Consider the following 18,229-nt stretch of genomic DNA (forward strand, 5'->3'; position numbering starts at 1 on the left):
GACAGTCATGATAGCAAAAATGGCCAGAGCCACCCAGGTCCCCCTAGAGAGTAATTGAGATCACCTTGGCTGCTGTCCCATCACTATCCTTGACTTCCCAGGAGGAGAACCCCAGACTCCTGAGCAGACAAAATCCCTCACCCAGCCGCCCAGCCAGAGGCCACCCCAGCAGGGAGGGGAGGTGGCCACATCAGCTCATGGTCCACTGAGAATCCTCCAGTGAGCAAGTGTAGAGTGCAGACTGCCAGCCTGCCTCCTCAGTCCCAGTGCACAAGGCTGGATTTTAGTCGGCATTATGAAGACATCTCAGGAGCATCAATGACACACAGTGTTCCCACCATGGAAACCTGGCCCCATCGGCACAGGGAGGAGGACTGGGGCAGCCCCTCGGCTGGGTCACAGCTCACAGGCTGAGTCCCTCTGCAAGGGTCCCAAGCTGCACTCACCTTGGCTGTGGAAAGCCTCGTGGGGGATCTCAATGTAGTTCTGCCCCTGGGCCGGGAAGCGGTAGTGGGAGGAATTCATGGTCTTGGGGAGCACTTTGGCCACTGAAAAGTCTAAAACAAGCCAGAGAGAGGAAGCTGTAGTCAGTCAACTCCAGGGCAGGAAACTGGGCTGTAAAATCCCATCTGCTTTTGCTTTTTTTTGACAGAATGAGCTCTCCTGGGGAGCGTAATTACCTTTAGGAAATAAGAACCTAAAAAATGAGTGTCCAGAGCAGTAATTGTGACCATGTGGCAGACCTGTCTGACTGCCACCCGCTGCGTGTGGGGGTGGGTGGGGCTCCTGGCCTGAGGTGACCCCTCTGCCCTCAGGGCAGCCCCTCAGCTTAAGATGCCTCAGCACTGACTGCATCCAATCTGGCAGGGAGACCCCCGTGCTGAGGGGCTCCTCCTCCTCATTGGGGACCCCACAAAACACAGGCAAATGAAATGCCCATGACACTCATCTTCTAAGTGAGGCAAAAGCATCACCACATGGAGGGACCTGCCTTAGCTGACAAACTCCCATTAAAGCCAATCCAAGTGAGTGAATGAAGCTTCCTTTCCAGAAGTGTGGCTCTGGTGATAAAGTATTAGGGTACCAAGTTTCCCAGGAGGCGCTAGTGGCAAAGAACCCGCCTTCTAACACAGGAGACGCAGGTCAGATCCCTGGGTCAGGAAGATCCCGTGGAGGAGTAAATGGCAACCCACTCCAGTATTCTTGCCTGGAAACTCCCATGGACAGTGGAGTCTGGCGGGCTATAATCCATGGGGTCGCAAAGAGTCGGACATGATTGAGGAACTTAGCATGCACACATGCTCCCTAGACACAGACTCTGAAAATATCAAGAACCGTGATGTCCACTTGTAAGAGACCATGTGACCAACATCTTGGAGAAACCTGCAGCTGACCCTAGGGAACCTGGTACCCCACAGACACTCCAGGGGCTGCTGCTGCTCATCTCCTGCCCTGCACTGAGACAGCTGTCACCCGAGATGAATCTGGCCCTTAAGTCAGTCTCAAAGGCTCCCGTGGTCCTGTGTGTACATCCCAACTGAGCACGGTTGTTCCGAGCTAACTCTGTCTTCCTCCAAAATGTCACTGCACATCAGACAACGTAGTTTAGGACAATGAAGAGGTGCATCTCCACTGATGGCGTGTGAGGTTTGTGTGTACCTGGGCGCACGCAAGAAAATGCAGGAGTGCAGCAAAATTCAACAAGCAGGTGGGATTGCCTGCACCCGCTGCTTCCACCCGCCCTCGCCTGCCGCACAGCCAGCCTCACCCACACCCCCACTGCTGAGCTACCTGCCATGGACGAGGAACCCACGATGGCGACCTGGGGCTTGCTTGCCTGCAGGTTGTAAGTTATGTGGCTCATGACGGTGTCGATGGTGTCTATCAAGCCCGGCACCACAGCGCTGTCCTGAAACAACATCATGACAGGAAGGAGACGTGAAGATGGTGTTCACTCAGCACGTGCATGAGTCGGAGGCATCAAACGCACAAACGCACAAGATCAAGCTTCAAGTTCACTGTCAACACTCCTGCAAAGGAGGACACCCAGCATTGGCTGAGTGATGTTTCCGGCCAAGCTCTGGCCTCACGACGACCAGATGAGAGGAGAAACAGTCACACCGCTGACTCATTTCACAGGCGCGGAGGTCTGACCACTGAGGTCACCCAGCCCAGCAGAGTTCACACAACGTGAATACTGGCTGAAGTTGACCCCCGAGCATCACCAGAGCATCAGCTCCAAGGCTTCCACACTCAGACACACAGTAACCGGACCTGGTCCTGGGTCCACTCTGAACTCACTGCAGACCTTGGCATCTCTCTGATCTGCACCCCCTACTCCATCCTCTTCTGCTTCATGAGGAGGGGGCTCATTGCTCCCAACACCCTCCAGGATGAAGACAGCAGTTCTGTCCCAATCTCCACAAAGGGGAGGGTACTTTGGAGGTGCCAGCACCCCAAGTCACCCCTGGCCTCCCTGACAAGCCTGGTGTGTCTCTTCCTTATTCCAAGGGCCTCTCCACTCGGAGTCCCCAAAGCAGAGGCGATCCTAGTGGGCGCTGCCCCCAAGGAGGCAGGGAGTCCCTCTAGGACACCTTATATCTCTGCAGCCCGCTCAGACTGGGCTGATTGCCCCTTATCCTCAGACACACGTCTAGCAGGGAGGGGGCATCTCAGTTCCCCTGAGGGTGTGGTGTGTGAATCTCTGCCATCACACCCCTCTCTCCTTCCCGCCCTTCTGAAAAAAGCATCCATCTGTTGCTAAGTGTCCCAGGCGTTCTCTCACAAACATATGCTCCATAAGAGTCTAATGAGCTGGAAATAGAACATGGAGGCCAATTTTAGATATTTCCTTTCAGGCCCATGGCCTGACTTCAATCAGCCAAGCACAGTTAAGCACATGAAAATCTGTGTTTCTGGCATGCAGTTCTGTTGGGTATGGCTGATTCATACCTTCCCTTTAACGCACAGTAGAGCCTGCCTGAGTCTGAATAGTTTCATGATTATTCATATTTTGTGGCAGAGCATTCAGAAAAAGTTCATGTAAAATGATGCTGAAAGTATATTTGCTCAGGTTCTCCTTGGCCATCTTCTGGGAGCTTTCTAGGTGGCAGTTCTGTCCCCCTGGAAATCATCAACTTTGGAGGACTGTGTCTTTTAAAACAGAATTTGTTTCTAGGGAATATTATATTGATCTTAAGTTCATGACTGTTTTTCTCTTCCTTTGCCACTGTGAAGTCTCATCCCATTCTATTTGAAGCTGTTCAAATAAAAAGTTCAGGTGTAAATCTTGGAGCAATCTCACTCATAATGAGAAGGAGAGGTCATTCTGCCACAAACTGGCAGATACGTTTTAAACATTATAGGAGTTCAGGAGAAGGAGTACTTTAAATAATGGTGTGTTTGCAGCCCTTCCAGGCAAGACAGTCAAGAGTTCTCCTCCTCCCCGCTTCTCCACCCCTGCTGGGCAACCCAGGAAGTCACATGTTGAAACAGTAGCCTCAGAAAATGGGCAGAGCCAGGAACCAGGTCACTGGGCAGAGAAGAGGCTCCCCGGACTCACATCATATTTGGCACAGGTGAGAACTAAATGTCCACTGCGTGGAGCCACTGGGATGTATAGTCCATTTGTTACTGCGACATAGCCTAACCTAGCCTGCTTATACAGCGTTGCTGAAGAACACTTAACATCATTAGGAAAGATCCTAAATAAAGAGAAACTGGTGAATTCAGATAGCATATTTATAGAATATATATGCATATAAGAATTATATAATTCCCTGGCAGTCCAGTGGTTAAGACTCTGTGCTCTCACTACCAAGGGTGCAGGTTCAATCTCTGGTCAGGGAACTAAAATCCCACAAACCACATGTTGTGGCCAAAAAAGAGAGAGAGAAATTTCTATTATACACATATAAGAGAACTGAAAACTAGATTGTAAGAAATATATATATATATATATATATAGGACTTCCCTGGTAGCTCAGACAGTAAAAGCGTCTGCCTACAATGCAGGAGACCTGAGTTCGATCCCTGGGTCGGGAAGATCCCTTGGAGAAGGAAATGGCACCCCACTCCTGTACTCTTGACTGGAAAATCCCATGGATGGAGGAGCCTGGTAGGCTATATAGTCCATGGGGTCGCAAAGAATCAGACACGACTGAGCGACTCCACTTTCACTTTCACATATATATAAGAATATGAAAAATCATTATCACTCAGTCTGAGAATTTCAGGTGATTTTTATTTTATATGTATTTATTATCTGTATTTTCTAACTACTCCAAACATATTCACTTGTTTTATTTCTTAAATAAGTAAAATCAGGAAAGTTATTTTTAAAAAGAAAAGAAAAAGCATTTCATTCTCCTAATTCTTTAGAGTACAGAGAAAAGGAGAAGCTGCTTTGATTTCTACATATAATCACTCATAATCATGAAGTGTATATTGTCACACGTTTGACTTTTCTCATTTAATACAGTGATCTTTAATCAAATATGTTTTATTATCATTCAACGACAATGTGATGGTAAAAAAAAAAAAAACTACTAAAATGATAAACAAGCATACATTCCTCATGAAGAAATCCAACCATTTCCCTGCTCTGTGTTGAGGACAGCACCATGTACTGATGTTTGCAGAGCTCTGATCCACAGAGAAAACAGAGCATTGAAAATTAATCACATATCCTGTCGAAATGAGCTCTAATATCCCAGATCTCAGGACTGAGAGATGCATCATTTCTCTTATAGATGTGAACTGGGCCATATTTATGCCACTTCAAGGAAGACAAAATGGTTCCCAAGGTACTTCTGAAGACCAAAATGTTCTTTTCTCTTACCTCTGATACAGAAGACCAGCTGGGCAAACGAAGAACCTCTCCCACGGTGTTTAAGAAAGTCTAAAGGCAGACAGGATGACACTGCTTAGCATATATTCTTAAGCCTCAAAATCATAAGACCTTTCATTTTCTCATCTCCATCAACCACAGGCTGGGTTTTGCATACATACAGCAGTAAACGAAAATAGCTCTCATCAGTGCATCAGGTTATATTTACAAAGCACTTTGATAGATGGGATCTTATTTGCTCCAGGTGACACTCATTAGTCAGTGGCAAGTATTTACATCGCTGACTCCTGATCTAGAGCAGTTCATTTGAATAGAAATATAATGCAACCGAATTTTTGTTTTAGATTTTCTAGTGGCCACATTTTTAAAAGTTAAAAGAAAATAGGTGAAATTACTTTTTAATAATATATTTTACTTAGCCAAATATGGCTAAAATATCGCTTCAACATGCAATCAATATAAGAATCACCAGTTTGATATTTTACATTCGTCTGTTACACTAAACTTTAGAGCTCCAGTGTGTATTTACACTTTGATTTCAACTGGCCACAGTTCAAGTATTCAAGAGCCACGTGTGGCTAATGGCCACCTTATTACCCAGCATAAGAAATTCCTTTTCACTTTCTTGTTCAACTATTGGTGGTGAGAAGCCAGGACATCGTGGAGAATTGGATAATGGATGCCAAAGATTTTTATTTCTCATTCAATCCAAATTGGTGGGGTTTGGGGTAAATCCACATGATTCCTCTACAGGACACTCAGAGTCAAGCATCCATCCCCACACGGCCCCCACCAGAGGTTTCAAACTGATGACCCACAGGCTGCATCCGATTCATAAAGGTCTTTTATTTGGTTTGTACACAACTGCTTTTAAATTTGTTAGCTGCCCACTTTTCTTTTTTTTTAATGGGTGAGATTCCATTTTAAAATTCTGGGTTTTTTCTTTGCTTGCAAAATCAGAAGAAGTAAACATAATGGTTAAAATCAGGAGGCTTTCGAGAAGCTCACTGCTACTCCCCATGGGTGGGTACTTCCCGGTGAGCCACAGTCTCTACTCCTCCTTCTTGTCTGTCCGACCTAATATCCATTTACTTTGTTCCTCTGGCTCCTGAATGCATTTGATTTTGCTACCTCTGACACTGTCCAATGTATCTGAGGGGAAACAGGGGAGTTGAAAGAGTAAATCACCCAGCTTTAACAGTTTCCTGTGTAGACGTGCATGGAATTTTATGTTCCCATATAGACATCCCTGCAAGACTACAGAAGGGCCTCAACCCTCCCTCTGGGGAGCCTCACTCCCACCCACTGAGCTCAATTGAAGAACCCGAAGTACTTCCTGCAGGAAGCCTGGAAGTGCTTATACAGGGCTGTCTTGGCCCCGCCCATTTCTCCATATGAGATTGGCTGAGCCACCAAGCCAGTTCCGTTCCCTTGGCTGGTGATTGGTCTAGGCGTGGTCATGTCAGGGGAACTGCAAGGGGAACCACGAGAAAGAATTTCCTGCCCTGTAAAGACAGAAGTGCCCCCTGCCTTTCCTTTTCCTCCTGGTCTTTGTCAGTGAGGTGTGGTGTTTGGAGCCATTTCAGTCACTTGGAAATAGAATAGAATGCCAAGGGAACTGCAGTTCTGCCACCTAGATCCCTGCTGTGAATGAAAGACTGAAGTAATCAAACCTGGAGTGAAGCAATTAAATGCCCCTATTTTAACAATACTTGGTCATATTACTGCTTACTTGCAACCAAAACCATTCTAACAGAGACAGACTTGGGTCATCGAAGTATCCCTATGTCACAGACTTGGAAACTGAGGCTTGAAAACAGCATAGATCTAAGGGTTAAACCCAGGCTTGCCTGACTCCAGAGTCACTGAGCGGCTGCAGCTCAGGACACTTTTCAGGCTCCATGGTCCATCTTCACCCTCTCAGTCCTGAGCCTCTTGGAAGCAGGAAGTAGTTCTTGGTCATCCTGGATCCCCAGAACTTACCACATTCTATGAATGAATGAACAAAATCTTAGAAGGCTTACTCTTGCTTCTCTCACCTGGGCAGGAGAGCTACTGGCACAAATGCCTCCTAGCAAATCAAGACGTCTTGTTTAATGAACACACGCTTTCCCGTGCTTCTTTGGCTGCTTCTTTGGGTTAGTCATCAGCAAGGAAACCAGGAAGGATTGAGAACTCTTAAAAAGTGCCAGAGTCATACTATGCACATAGGAGCCTTCTAAGAACCCAATAAAGTTAAGTCCTACTATTATCTCCCCATATCTCAGATGAGCAAAGTGAGGCAGAGATATAAAGTAACTTGACCAAGGGTGCACAGTAAGAAACCAGCAGAGAGATGTTCAGCCCAGCAATCAGACCCTATACATCCTGCTCTTAACCCTTATCTACACTTTTGAAGTGTGATAGTCTCACATTCCTTTTCTCTGGATATCAGCAGCCAAGAGCCCTGTGCTGAGATTGAAGTTATCAGGCGCATACAAGCCCAGGATCCTCCTCTACCTTGACCTGGAAAGATCTTAAGGAGAATGTAAAGAGAAAGTACCTTGGTTCTCGTGCCATACACAGTGCATTCACTGTTTTCAATAACTTTGGGAATTCCCATTGAGATACGTGTCACAGCATTGGGGTCACACTATGACCCCATGGCTAAATCTGCCAAAGACCCAACTCTGCATTCTAGCTGTTGCCAAGTGAGGTAGCAGAGTTTAGAGCCAGAGTTGCAAATTCAAATGCCTACAGGGGTCAAGTGGGGCTTCCCTGGTGGCTCAAACAGTAAAGAATTTTTCTGCAATGCAGGAGACCTGGGTTTGGTCCCTGGGTCAGGAAGATCCCCTGGAGGAGGGCTTTGGCAACCCACTCCAGTATTCTTGCTTGGAGACTCCCACGGACAGAGGAACCTGGTGGGTTGCAGTCCACAGGGTCACAGAATTGGACACGACTGAAGAGACTAGGCATGCGAAGGGACCAGGTAGATGGAGAGACAGGCCAGCCTGGCTGGACACTGGGAAAAGGAGATGAAGAGTCGAGTCTCATCTGAAGGAAATTCCACCAAGCTGTGTAGAGCTGACTACACAGTGCGTAGTCCACGCCATCTGGCTGTTCATGAGAATTCTGAAATCCAGACTTCCATATAAAAGTTTCTGAGTTTTTCAGCTCCATGTAGGTCAAACAAGACACACTTGTCGGCCATGGTCTGGCAGTTTGCCATCCCTGATCGACTGGGCACAGAAATCACATAGCCTTTACCTTGGTGAGGTTGAATGCCGTCTCCTCTGAGAGGGATTTATTGGGTAAGCTGAGGGACATATTTTGAAGGTAACTCAGAACAACTCCAGGACTCCGGAAGTTTTTCCTCTCCTCTGTCAAGTTGGTTATGATGGGATGGTAGGCATCGGTGGGCGCCTGAAAGAAATCAGTGACACGAGTTCCTGTTAAGAACTAAAGCCAAGATGTCTACAGAAGTTCAGTCTGTCCTTTGGGCCTCATACTTCTCATACCGTAATAATCATGATGACAGTGCTTCCTATATGCTCTTGTGACCATTTAACATATATTAACGTTTCCTCCCTACAACAACCTCATGAAATACACACGCGATTGATAGATGAAACTAAGCATGGAGAGGCTTATGCAGAAATAAATGAGAGAACTGGGATTTGAACCCAAACAGGTGGTTCTAGAGTCTGTTCCTTTGCTATTACATTAAAGTTCTCATGGAAGGAAAGTTGATTGATTACAAATGCTCATATCAGAAGGGAACACTTTCTAAAGGAATGGATCCTTTCCTCAAACATCAGAAGAAGATGGTACAGAGAGAAGCTAAGTGTCCAGGACACCTCCTTCTCGCTCTCCAGTCATGGTGCCAAGTGCACCAAGAAACAGCCTCATGTTGGGTGATCCCTGGTAAGTCTTGTTGACTCCATGTGGGCACCTGAGGCTACAGGTCGCGGGGAGCCAAGGGTCTTCCCTTCAGTCATGTTGAGCGTCAAGAATTAGTGCTAACGCTGGCTACCAAGACAGAGCCAGTCAGTCTAATGGGATCCCTACTCTCCTGGCACATAGTCCAAGCAAAAAGACATCACCAAGATGGGGGGCAAAACTAAACGCATCTGCTCACCATGGTGTTCACTGTGGGTGTCACGGAGAAGCTGGGAGATGTTGAAGACAGCGAAAGCTGCTCTCCTGGAAAAATAATAATAATAATAATACTTAATTAAGAACTGAAACATGGTCACTTTGTTCACCTTCAGGAAGGCCTATTTGGTTTTTTTTTTTAACAAAAATCTACCAGTTTCAGACACAAACTAAGAGACCCTGAGAACGCTGTGAGTAGGAATGTTTCTGGAAAGATAAAGGTGTAATAAATCAGCCAAATGGGGAGATTGTATGGATTTTCACAGATCAAATTATTTTTCCATTTATAGTCTAAATTGCTTGGAAACACCCTTCAGGCAAAACATCATATAAAAAGATGATTTCATACAAGCTTGCACCAATTTCAAATAAATAAAAAAGCAAAAGAAATGGATTTCCATCACCCTGTGGACTAGTTAGACATAAAATACAGAGGGTTGTGAATCACTGGGCTGGGACAGACAGGGAACCTGGCCCCTTCCCTTCCAGCAAGATGACACTGGAACCGAGTCCAGTGGTGGGGAGACCATCTTCTTGAGCCCCTCCCATCCCAAGGATTCTATTCAAAGACCCCATGCGGTCAGTTATGAATGCCCACAATCATCAAGACATCCAAAACCAAAGATGTAGCCATGGGACTTCCCTGGTGGTCCGGTGGTTAAGAATCCAACTTGCAATGCAAGAGACACAGGTTCAACCCCTAGTCTGGGAAGCTCCCCCATGCCACAGGGCAACTAAGTGCTCGAGCTGCAACTCCTGAAGCCCTCTCGCCTAGAGCCCCTGCTCTGCAACAAGAGAAACCACCACAATGAGAAGCCTGCACGCCACAAGGAAGAGTAGCCTCCACTCACCACGACCAGAGAGAGTTCGTGCACAGCAACGAAGACCCAGCACAGGCAAAAAGAAACAAGACAAAACATGTGCCATGATTTACTGTTTTCTGCCTGTTTGTCAACAGCTAAGAGATTAGGAGAAGGGCCCCCTCCAGACAGGTCACCCAGGGAAATGCTCCCCCATTGGGCACCTGCAGCCTAGCTCACAGCTTCATGTACAGACAGATCTTTATGCAAAGAACAGGTTCTACCCTGTCCTGTGGGCACAGCACCACAGCAGCTGGATTTCAGCCTTAGATGTCTGTCTGAGCACCGCTGCCTTGAACCCAGCGGAGCTGGACTAAGTAATGGTCCAGGAGCCCCACACCAGGTCTTGAGGGGTCTTTGAGGGACACTTTTCAATACAGGATTTACATCATGGCCTCTATCTTCAGAACCAAACCCCCAAAGTGATGTGGGATTAGGAGTCCAGTTCTGGTTCAGTAAAGGTAGGACCTGAAGCCCCCAGGATACACAAGTATTAAGAGAACACTTCTCCAGTCTCCCAAAATTGCACAGAGCCCTCCCCAAATGTGAAGAGTGAGGGTGAACACACACACGTGGTTCAGTTGCAGGGACTTCCTGACACACTGCATGGTGGCAGCAGGGGGGTGGAGGGGTGGGGTGGAGGTGGGGATGGGGAGACTGACAGGCCACATCCCTGAGGCCAGAGATGTCCTGGTGACAGGTTTTGCTGTGACAGCTAAAAGGGCCAGGAACATTAAAGCCTCTCTCCAGTGATGCTAAAACAGTAAGCTCCTGGGGAGGCAGGAGTCGTTTGAGACTCTCAATAACACAAGTACAGATGCTATCTTGGTCTCTCGGTGACAAATCTCGGAATCTTAGGCAATAAACTGCTGTCGATTGATATCCTTTTTCCTCCTAAAGGACGGTATATTTTGTCTTGTGTCACCTCTGTGAAAGGGAATGAATTCTGTTTTCTCAGTGAAAGATGGAGACATCAGAGGCTGCTGTGGATATAGGCTGGTTTTGCTTGCACAGTGGCTCCGAGATCAGCGCCCTGACTGTGCTCTGGAGGGGGACTGGTGCGAGGAGCCCTGACCTCACTGCCATTTCAGTGGGGTGGACTGTGAGCCAGGCTTAAGCCAATCAGAATATTCCACATCCCCAGCCACAGTAATTGGTTCGTGGTCAGTGTGGGCCAACAACAGTGATGGCCAGCCGGGTTGTAGTGGATGACAGAAAAAAGAAGCTCCTTGTTTCCTGCTAAGGTTTCGTGGGGATAGGGGGGTGGGGGGGAGGAATGTGCTCCTGGAGGGAATGGCAGCCATCCTGGCACCACAAGAAAACAAAAGAAGGCAAAGTCCAAAACAGATTCCCTAGTGACATCACTTGAGCCACAAAAGGTCACATATTATATGATTCCACTTATATGGACTATCCAGGATAGGTAAATCCACAGAGAAGGTAAGTTAGTGATTGCCAGGGACAGGGGAGGAGGAAATGGGGAGGACAGCTCATGGGGGCTGGGTTTCTCTGGGGAGGATGGTTGCACAACATGTGGACATAGTAAGTACCACTGAATCGTGTACTGTAAAATGGTGACATTCACACTACATGAATTTTAGCTCAATTTTTTAACAAAGTGACTTCCCAAGTCCCACGGCTCATCGTGGTTGCGTGAGACTTTGAAACCAGGTCTGCCGGTCCACCAGGTCCCTGATCTGAACCACCGCTCTGTGCTGAGCAGGAAGGGAGGTGGGCAGGGGTGCTCTCTGAGGGTCCATGGGTGAGTTTGACACGCGAAAGGGATATGGCAAACATTTGTGCATCAAATGGACCGGGAACACTTGCTTCCCAAAACTTTCCATAACCATCTATCACAAACTTCAAAAATTCCCTGGTGACCAGCATGAGACTATTCGCCTCAGTGTGTTTCTGGTAAATTATGAATTCCTCCATCTTAGGGAGAAGGGGTTCTAGAAAAAACTGATCAGGACGCATTCACCCTGCAGTACCTACAGCCCAGCAGGAGAGAGCAGAGAACTATCTGCTGCGGGTAAAGGGGCGGTTGATAGGAAAGTCCCCGCCCCCCAGAGTTTACGTCACACCCGGCCTGCAGCCCCTCCCCTCTCACTGACCAATGGCAGCTGTGAAGTACATGGCGATCTCATCCGGTGTCAGAGCCCGTTCCCAGATGATGAACTCGTCAAAAGCTCTGTTCTCGTAGCTCTTGGTCTGGTCCTGCTTAGACCCCAGCACGAGGTTGTCATTGGACTCCCCGTAGGCAGGAGACGCTTTTCCACTTGGGTCTGAGGTCCTCAGGGTCCCGTTGACGTAGACTTTCAGGCCCTCCTCGGACTTCCATGTAAACAGGACGTGAGTCCAGTAGTGGCCTGGGAAAGAGCAGACACACCTTCTGAAGACGTGGGTTCGAGCTCCACACTCAGTGGTTATCCTAGTTTTATACACATTTCTCTCCCTTACAATATAGGTCATTGGTTGAGTCCTAAGTCATAATATGGGCTTCCCCGGTGGCTCAGATGGTAAAGAAGCTGCCTGCAATTCAGGAGACCTGGATTCGATCCCTGGGTTGGGAAGATTCTCTGAAGAAGGGAATAGCAACCCACTCCAGTATTCTTGTCAGGAGAATTCCATGGACAGAGAAGGCTGGTGGCCTACAGTCCATGGGGTCACAAAGAGTCGGACACATCTGAGCAACTAACACACACACACACACACAGGTCATAATACACATCTGACTTCCCTCAGTCTTAGGAGCTCAGGAAAGAAGTTACTCTCACTCCCCAAAGCCCAGAAGCCTGTTCAAAGATATCCTTTGCCATTTTAAGTTAAATTAAAATAATAACTAATGGTCAGTCCAGTGTGTACATGTCAAAAAAAATAATACTTAAAAAACTTTTTAAAAGTGAAAGTGAAGTGAACTCCCTCAGTCCTGTCTGACTCTTTGCGACCCCATGGACTGTAGCCTACCAGGCTCCTCCCTCCATGGGATTCTCCAGGCAAGAATACTGGAGTGGGTTGCCATTTCCTTCTCCAGGGGATCTTCCCGACCCAGGGATCGAACCTGGGTCTCCCACATTCCAGGCAGACGCTTTAACGTCTGAGCCACCAGGGAAGCAAACTTTTAAAAAGGAGAGCTTATTTTAAAAAATTAACTTGTTCAAAAATATTTTTTAATCCAGCCTAGGCCACCCCCAGGCAGGTCAGTGAGACATACCTGAGAGCCTGATTCAGCCCTCAGGCCACCGGTACCCAACTCCGTCCTGACCTTGAGCGTGTGATGGCAGCCTGAGGGAGGACAGACCACTCCTGGCTCCTCCAGACCCTTCATCAGAAGCCTTGGTGGTGACTCATGGCTCTGGCATGAGAACCACAATGACCCACAAGAAGAAATTTCACGGGACTTTGACACCAGCTGGCCCCACAGAGAGCCTCACTTCAGTGAGTGTTCAGATGCACCCAGTGACCTGCTGCTGAAAGGGGCCCTTTATAGGATGTATAAGCAGGTACCCCAGGCTTCTCGCTCAGGATTGGGCAACTTTCTAACCTTCAGTCTCAGGAGAGCATGGATCCCAGACAGGTCCAAAGTATCACTGTCAGGACTTCCCTGGTGGTCCAGTGGTTAAAGAACCTACCTGCCAATGCAGGGGCATGGGTTCCATCTCTGGTCTGGGAAGATACTACATGGCATGGGGCAGCTGAGCCCATGCTCCATGACTATTGAGCCTGTGTTCTAGAGCTCTTGGGTCAAAACTACTGAACCCACATGCTGCAACTATTGAAGTCCACGAGCCCTAGAGCCTGTGCTCTGCAACAAGAGAAGCCACCGCAAATGAGAAGCTCACACACTGTAACTAGAGAGTAGCCCCTGTTGCAGTGAAAAGGAAAAAAGAGAATGAGTTTTTATCTTTCCCTTTCCTGAAAACAAAGAAGATAAAGGGAACAGTAAGCAGGCCTGAATAGTCCTAGTTTTTTTTACTTCAGTTGCTCTTAACTCTGCATGTCTGTATCTAAGTTCGCTCTTCTGCCTCCTAACTCTGCAGAAGCTACAATTCACATTTTTTCCTTTGACTCTATGCTAAATACATCCCTTATCTGGTGTTTATCCTTACAACACCCTTCCCCTTGTAGTTACATATCATAAAGAAGGCCAAAGAGCCACCCAACTGCCAGACTCAATGACTGGGTTACTAAAGCCAGTTTATGACAGTCTTTGAAACAATGCAAGAGGAAGAAGTCAAGATCCTATCACCTTTGTTCCTCATCACTGACTCCTGACTGTGAGCCCTTGCCTTATATAAACCCCTAGACTCCTCATGGGGGGGGGGGGGGGCACAATTCTTAAGGTATAAGCCTACTGTGTTACCCTCTCTGCTGGCTGAGAATTAAAGCCACCTTTCTATTTCTTTCAAACTCTGCTTTCATATTGTTTTTTTATTCAGCTTTGGTGGGTAGAGAAGTCCAAGATTTTGGCTAGCAACATCCCTGCTCACCGCAACTAGAGAAAAGCCCACACACAGCAACAAAGACCCAGCACTGCTGCTGCTCAGTCGCTTCAGTCGAGTCCGACTCTGTGCAACCCCAGAGACGGCAGCCCACCAGGCTCCCCCGTCCCTGGGATTCTCCAGGCAAGAACACTGGAGTGGGTTGCCATTTCCTTCTCCAATGCATGAAAGTGAAAAGTGAAAGTGAAGTCGCTCAGTCGTGTCCGACTCCTAGCGACCCCATGAACTGCAGCCTACCAGGCTCCTCCATCCATGGGATTTGCCAGGCAAGAGTACTGGAGTGGGGTGCCATTGCCTTCTCCAAAGACCCAGCACAGACAAAAGTAAATAAATACATAAAAATTTTTAAATAATAAAAATAAAAATGTTTCTCTTCATTTCATAATTTTTAGAAAAGTATCATTGTCCTTGAATGTGAAAATACCTTCAAGGAACAAATAAGAGCACAATGTCAGGCAGAAATATTTACAATTCTCCCCATTTCTCTGGGTAGATGAACAATCAGGGTTCAATAGATTTGACCTTAAAACATACCAAGAAACCTTCTCGGTACCTGATACAGTGTCAGCCCCAAAGGGGCAGGGAGATCAGACTGTTACATAAGAGACTGATAGCAGTTAGAACATGATAAGAGCTGTGAACAAGGTGCAGGACATGCACGTCCATGAGGAGAGGTGAGGCAGAGACGATTTCCGGCCCTGAGGATCAAAGAGGGCAGACGTGCAAAGTTCTCTCGAAGTCTGCACGCACTGAATTTGCCCCTTTTCCAGAGGTACAAGCCTGACCCCAGCTTATAGTACCAGCAGAATCAGGCAGATGCATTCGGTATTCCCTGGGCGCCGCTCTTGTCTAGGTTCCTTTCGTGTTAACTCACTTCACTCTCACAGTCGCCCTTTGACCTAATACTGTCACTGTGCTGACGATACAGGTGAGGACGCTGAGACACAGGGTGGGTGAGTAAGGCACTTGGGTCCACACAGCTGGCAGAGAGGGTACAGAGCGAGACCTGACCCAGGCTGCTTGGCTCCATGTTTTAAAAAAAAAAAGAAAAAAGAAAAAAAATGGAGACACGCATTCTTCCTTGAAGTGGTCCAGAAAATGAGTTTTCCTTAACTAGGGCAGGAATGTCGTCACTTCCTCCTGGAGGAGACCATTCTAGACTCTCAGTTTGCCTTCCACCTGTGAGATTCCCTTCCTAGTCTCTAGTCTGGACTGGATGCCCCCTCCATGCTACCTTAAGATGCTCTGAGTCCCTGGTCACCTCTCTCCATCTTAGTTCACAGACCTCCAGCCTCCCCCAGGTGCCTGCCCCACACCTTTGCCCTCCTGCCTGGTCAGCTAGAATCACACTGTGCCCCCGAGAAAACAGGAATCTGTGGAACAGAACCATGTGGCCTCCCAACACCCACCTAGGATCTCAGGCACATCTGCACACACCCAGCTCCCCGCCCCTCCACCTCCACTTCCCAGGTCCTGGAGCATCCTTCCTGAATCCCGGGGCCCCTCCCTGCCTGGTGCCCTTGCCTCTCCTCCAGCATCCTTTCTTTCCCTCAATCATCAGCCCCTCTTTTCCAAAGGCTTTTTCACATCAAAGTCGAAACATTTGCAAGTTTGCACCACTAAAAAGGAGGAGGGCCAGAGATGGAGGAAAGGAATGGAAGAGGAGGAGGAGAAGGCAAAAGGAAGATGCAGGAGAAAGAGGGGAAGACAGGAAAAGGAGAAACAATAAGCACTGGGCCGAGAGCTATATTCCAGCCTGTGAAGGAGGTATCGTTAATATCTTCACTGCACGGAAACTGAGCTCCCGTGCACTAAGTAACGTGACGCGGTAACACTGTCTGCAGTCAGACGGAATCCTGGCCCTTAACTAACCAGGCAGACATCTAAGCAAAGGATGCTATCTCACCCTTTCCCGTAAGTCTTCCCAAGCAGCCCCTTGGACGAAGAAGGGGCTCACGTGCCCCAAGGACAGCGCCCCGAAGCTCTACATCCATTGGGTTCATCCGCTTCCTATCAGGAGGTGGAGGGGGCGGGACACCGGAACTCCTCCCACCTTCCCCCGTCCCCGACCTCCCCGAGCATCTCTCAGGCCAGTGGCGCCCTTACCTGGGGGGCTGAAGCTGGCCTCCCATGTCACGGATTTGTTATGCGTGTATAGCTCCACTGAGCCCTTGCCGCCACTGGAGCAGACTTTGAACCCGTTGGAAATGACCTGTCCTCCATAGGCAGAAGGGATTGATGTGGACTGTTCTCCTTGTGTCTTCCAGAAAAAAGAGAAGGAGACCCCTGAGGACAGGAAAGACGTGCGGTTATTATTAATGAAAAGTGAATGGGCCTTAACCTCATAGAAGCAGGTCAGTCTCCCTGCTTTTTGATTTTCATTCAAAAGGTAATTTTTTTCTCATTCTAGAGACAATGTATGTTCAATGCAGAAAATACAGACAATAATAACAGGTAATATTTATTAAGAGCTCACTGGGTACCAGACACTTTTCTAAGGGTTTTAAACAAATGCTCTCCTCTTAAATATGGAGAAGGAAATGGCAACTCACTCCAGTATTCTTGCCTGGAAAATTCCATGGATGGAGAAGCCTGGTGGGCTACAGCCCACGGGTTTGCAAAGAGTCAGACACGACTAAACACAGCATATACCTCTTAAAAATTTTATATTACAAAATGAGGTTATCACCCCCATTATGCAGATGAAGAAACTAAGGCTGGTTTGCCCAAGGTCCCTAAACTAGAGACCGACTCTGATTAGATTCAAAAAATCTGATGCACAGATGTCATCTATTAAGGCAGATCCTTCCAAAACCTCTTCCATAAGCATTTTACAAAGAAAAGAACCAATTCATACATACTGGTTTATAAGCCACATTTTTTTAAACTTGTGTTATCATAGACTCCTTCCAATGTTCATAAGTATGCCTTGATGTCATCTTTGTTTTTAACTGCACAATATGACAGTCTAAACAGTTACTGTAGGGAATTCCCTGGAGACCTAGTGCTTAGGGCTCTGCTCTCACTGCAGAGGGCACAGGTTCAATCGCTGACTGGGGAGCTAAGGGCCTGCAAACTGCTTGGTGCACCCAATAAGTAAAGCAACAAATAAGTAAGCAAGAACTGTACATTTTTTATATGTTTATTTTATTTTTAGTTGCACTGGGTCTTCACTGCTGTTCGAGGGCTTTCTCTAGTTGCGGCAAGTGAGGGCTACTCTTTGTTGTGGTGTGCAGGCTTCTCATTTCGGTGGCTTCTCTAATTGCAGAGCACCAGCTCTAAGCTCCGGAGAAGGCAATGGCACCCCACTCCAGTACTCTTGCCTGGAAAATCCCATGGACGGAGGAGCCTGGTGGGCTGCAGTCCATGGGATCTCGAAGAGTCGGACACGACTGAGCGACTTCACTTTCACTTTTCACTTTCATGCATTGGAGAAGGAAATGGCAACCCACTCCAGTGTTCTTGCCTGGAGAATCCCAGGGACGGGGGAGCCTGGTGGGCTGCCGTCTCTGGGGTTGCACAGAGTCGGACACAACTGAAGTGACTTAGCAGCAGCAGCAGCAGCACCAGCTCTAAGCTCGCAGACTTCAGTAGTTGCAGCACACAGGCTTAGTTGCCCCTCGGCATGTGGAATCTTCCCAGAACAGGGATCGAACCCATGTCCCCTGCATTGACAGGAGGATTCTCATCCACTGTACCACCAGGGAAGTCCTGTAGATTTTTTTTAAACAGCAACCTCCCCATGACTAAGTCTTTATAAGTTTTCTCCAAGTTTTAATTTCCCAAACCGAACTGGAAACTAAACCTCTCTGCACATCTCAGATTATATGCCTTTACAATAGATTCCCAGTAGAGCATTTTTAGTCAAAGAGGAAGCCCACTTT

At 47.6% G+C, this 18,229-nt stretch overlaps 1 protein-coding gene across 2 annotated transcripts in view; it reads right to left on the minus strand.

The window, feature by feature from the left end:
- Positions 1–18,229, minus strand: part of ADGRD1 (adhesion G protein-coupled receptor D1) — a 177,804-nt gene that overhangs the window by 132,374 nt on the left and 27,201 nt on the right. For both annotated transcript variants that reach the window (XM_055550008.1, XM_055550007.1), the window contains 7 exons: positions 16,452–16,631; positions 11,958–12,212; positions 8,967–9,031; positions 8,096–8,251; positions 4,841–4,900; positions 1,792–1,909; positions 447–557 (listed from right to left, as the gene is read on the minus strand). In XM_055550008.1, coding sequence (XP_055405983.1) covers positions 447–557; positions 1,792–1,909; positions 4,841–4,900; positions 8,096–8,251; positions 8,967–9,031; positions 11,958–12,212; positions 16,452–16,631 — 945 coding nt within the window. The remainder of the gene's footprint in view (positions 1–446; positions 558–1,791; positions 1,910–4,840; positions 4,901–8,095; positions 8,252–8,966; positions 9,032–11,957; positions 12,213–16,451; positions 16,632–18,229) is intronic.

The sequence above is a fragment of the Bubalus kerabau genome, chromosome 16 (assembly GCF_029407905.1).
Source record: "Bubalus kerabau isolate K-KA32 ecotype Philippines breed swamp buffalo chromosome 16, PCC_UOA_SB_1v2, whole genome shotgun sequence".
Lineage (NCBI taxonomy): Eukaryota > Metazoa > Chordata > Mammalia > Artiodactyla > Bovidae > Bubalus > Bubalus kerabau.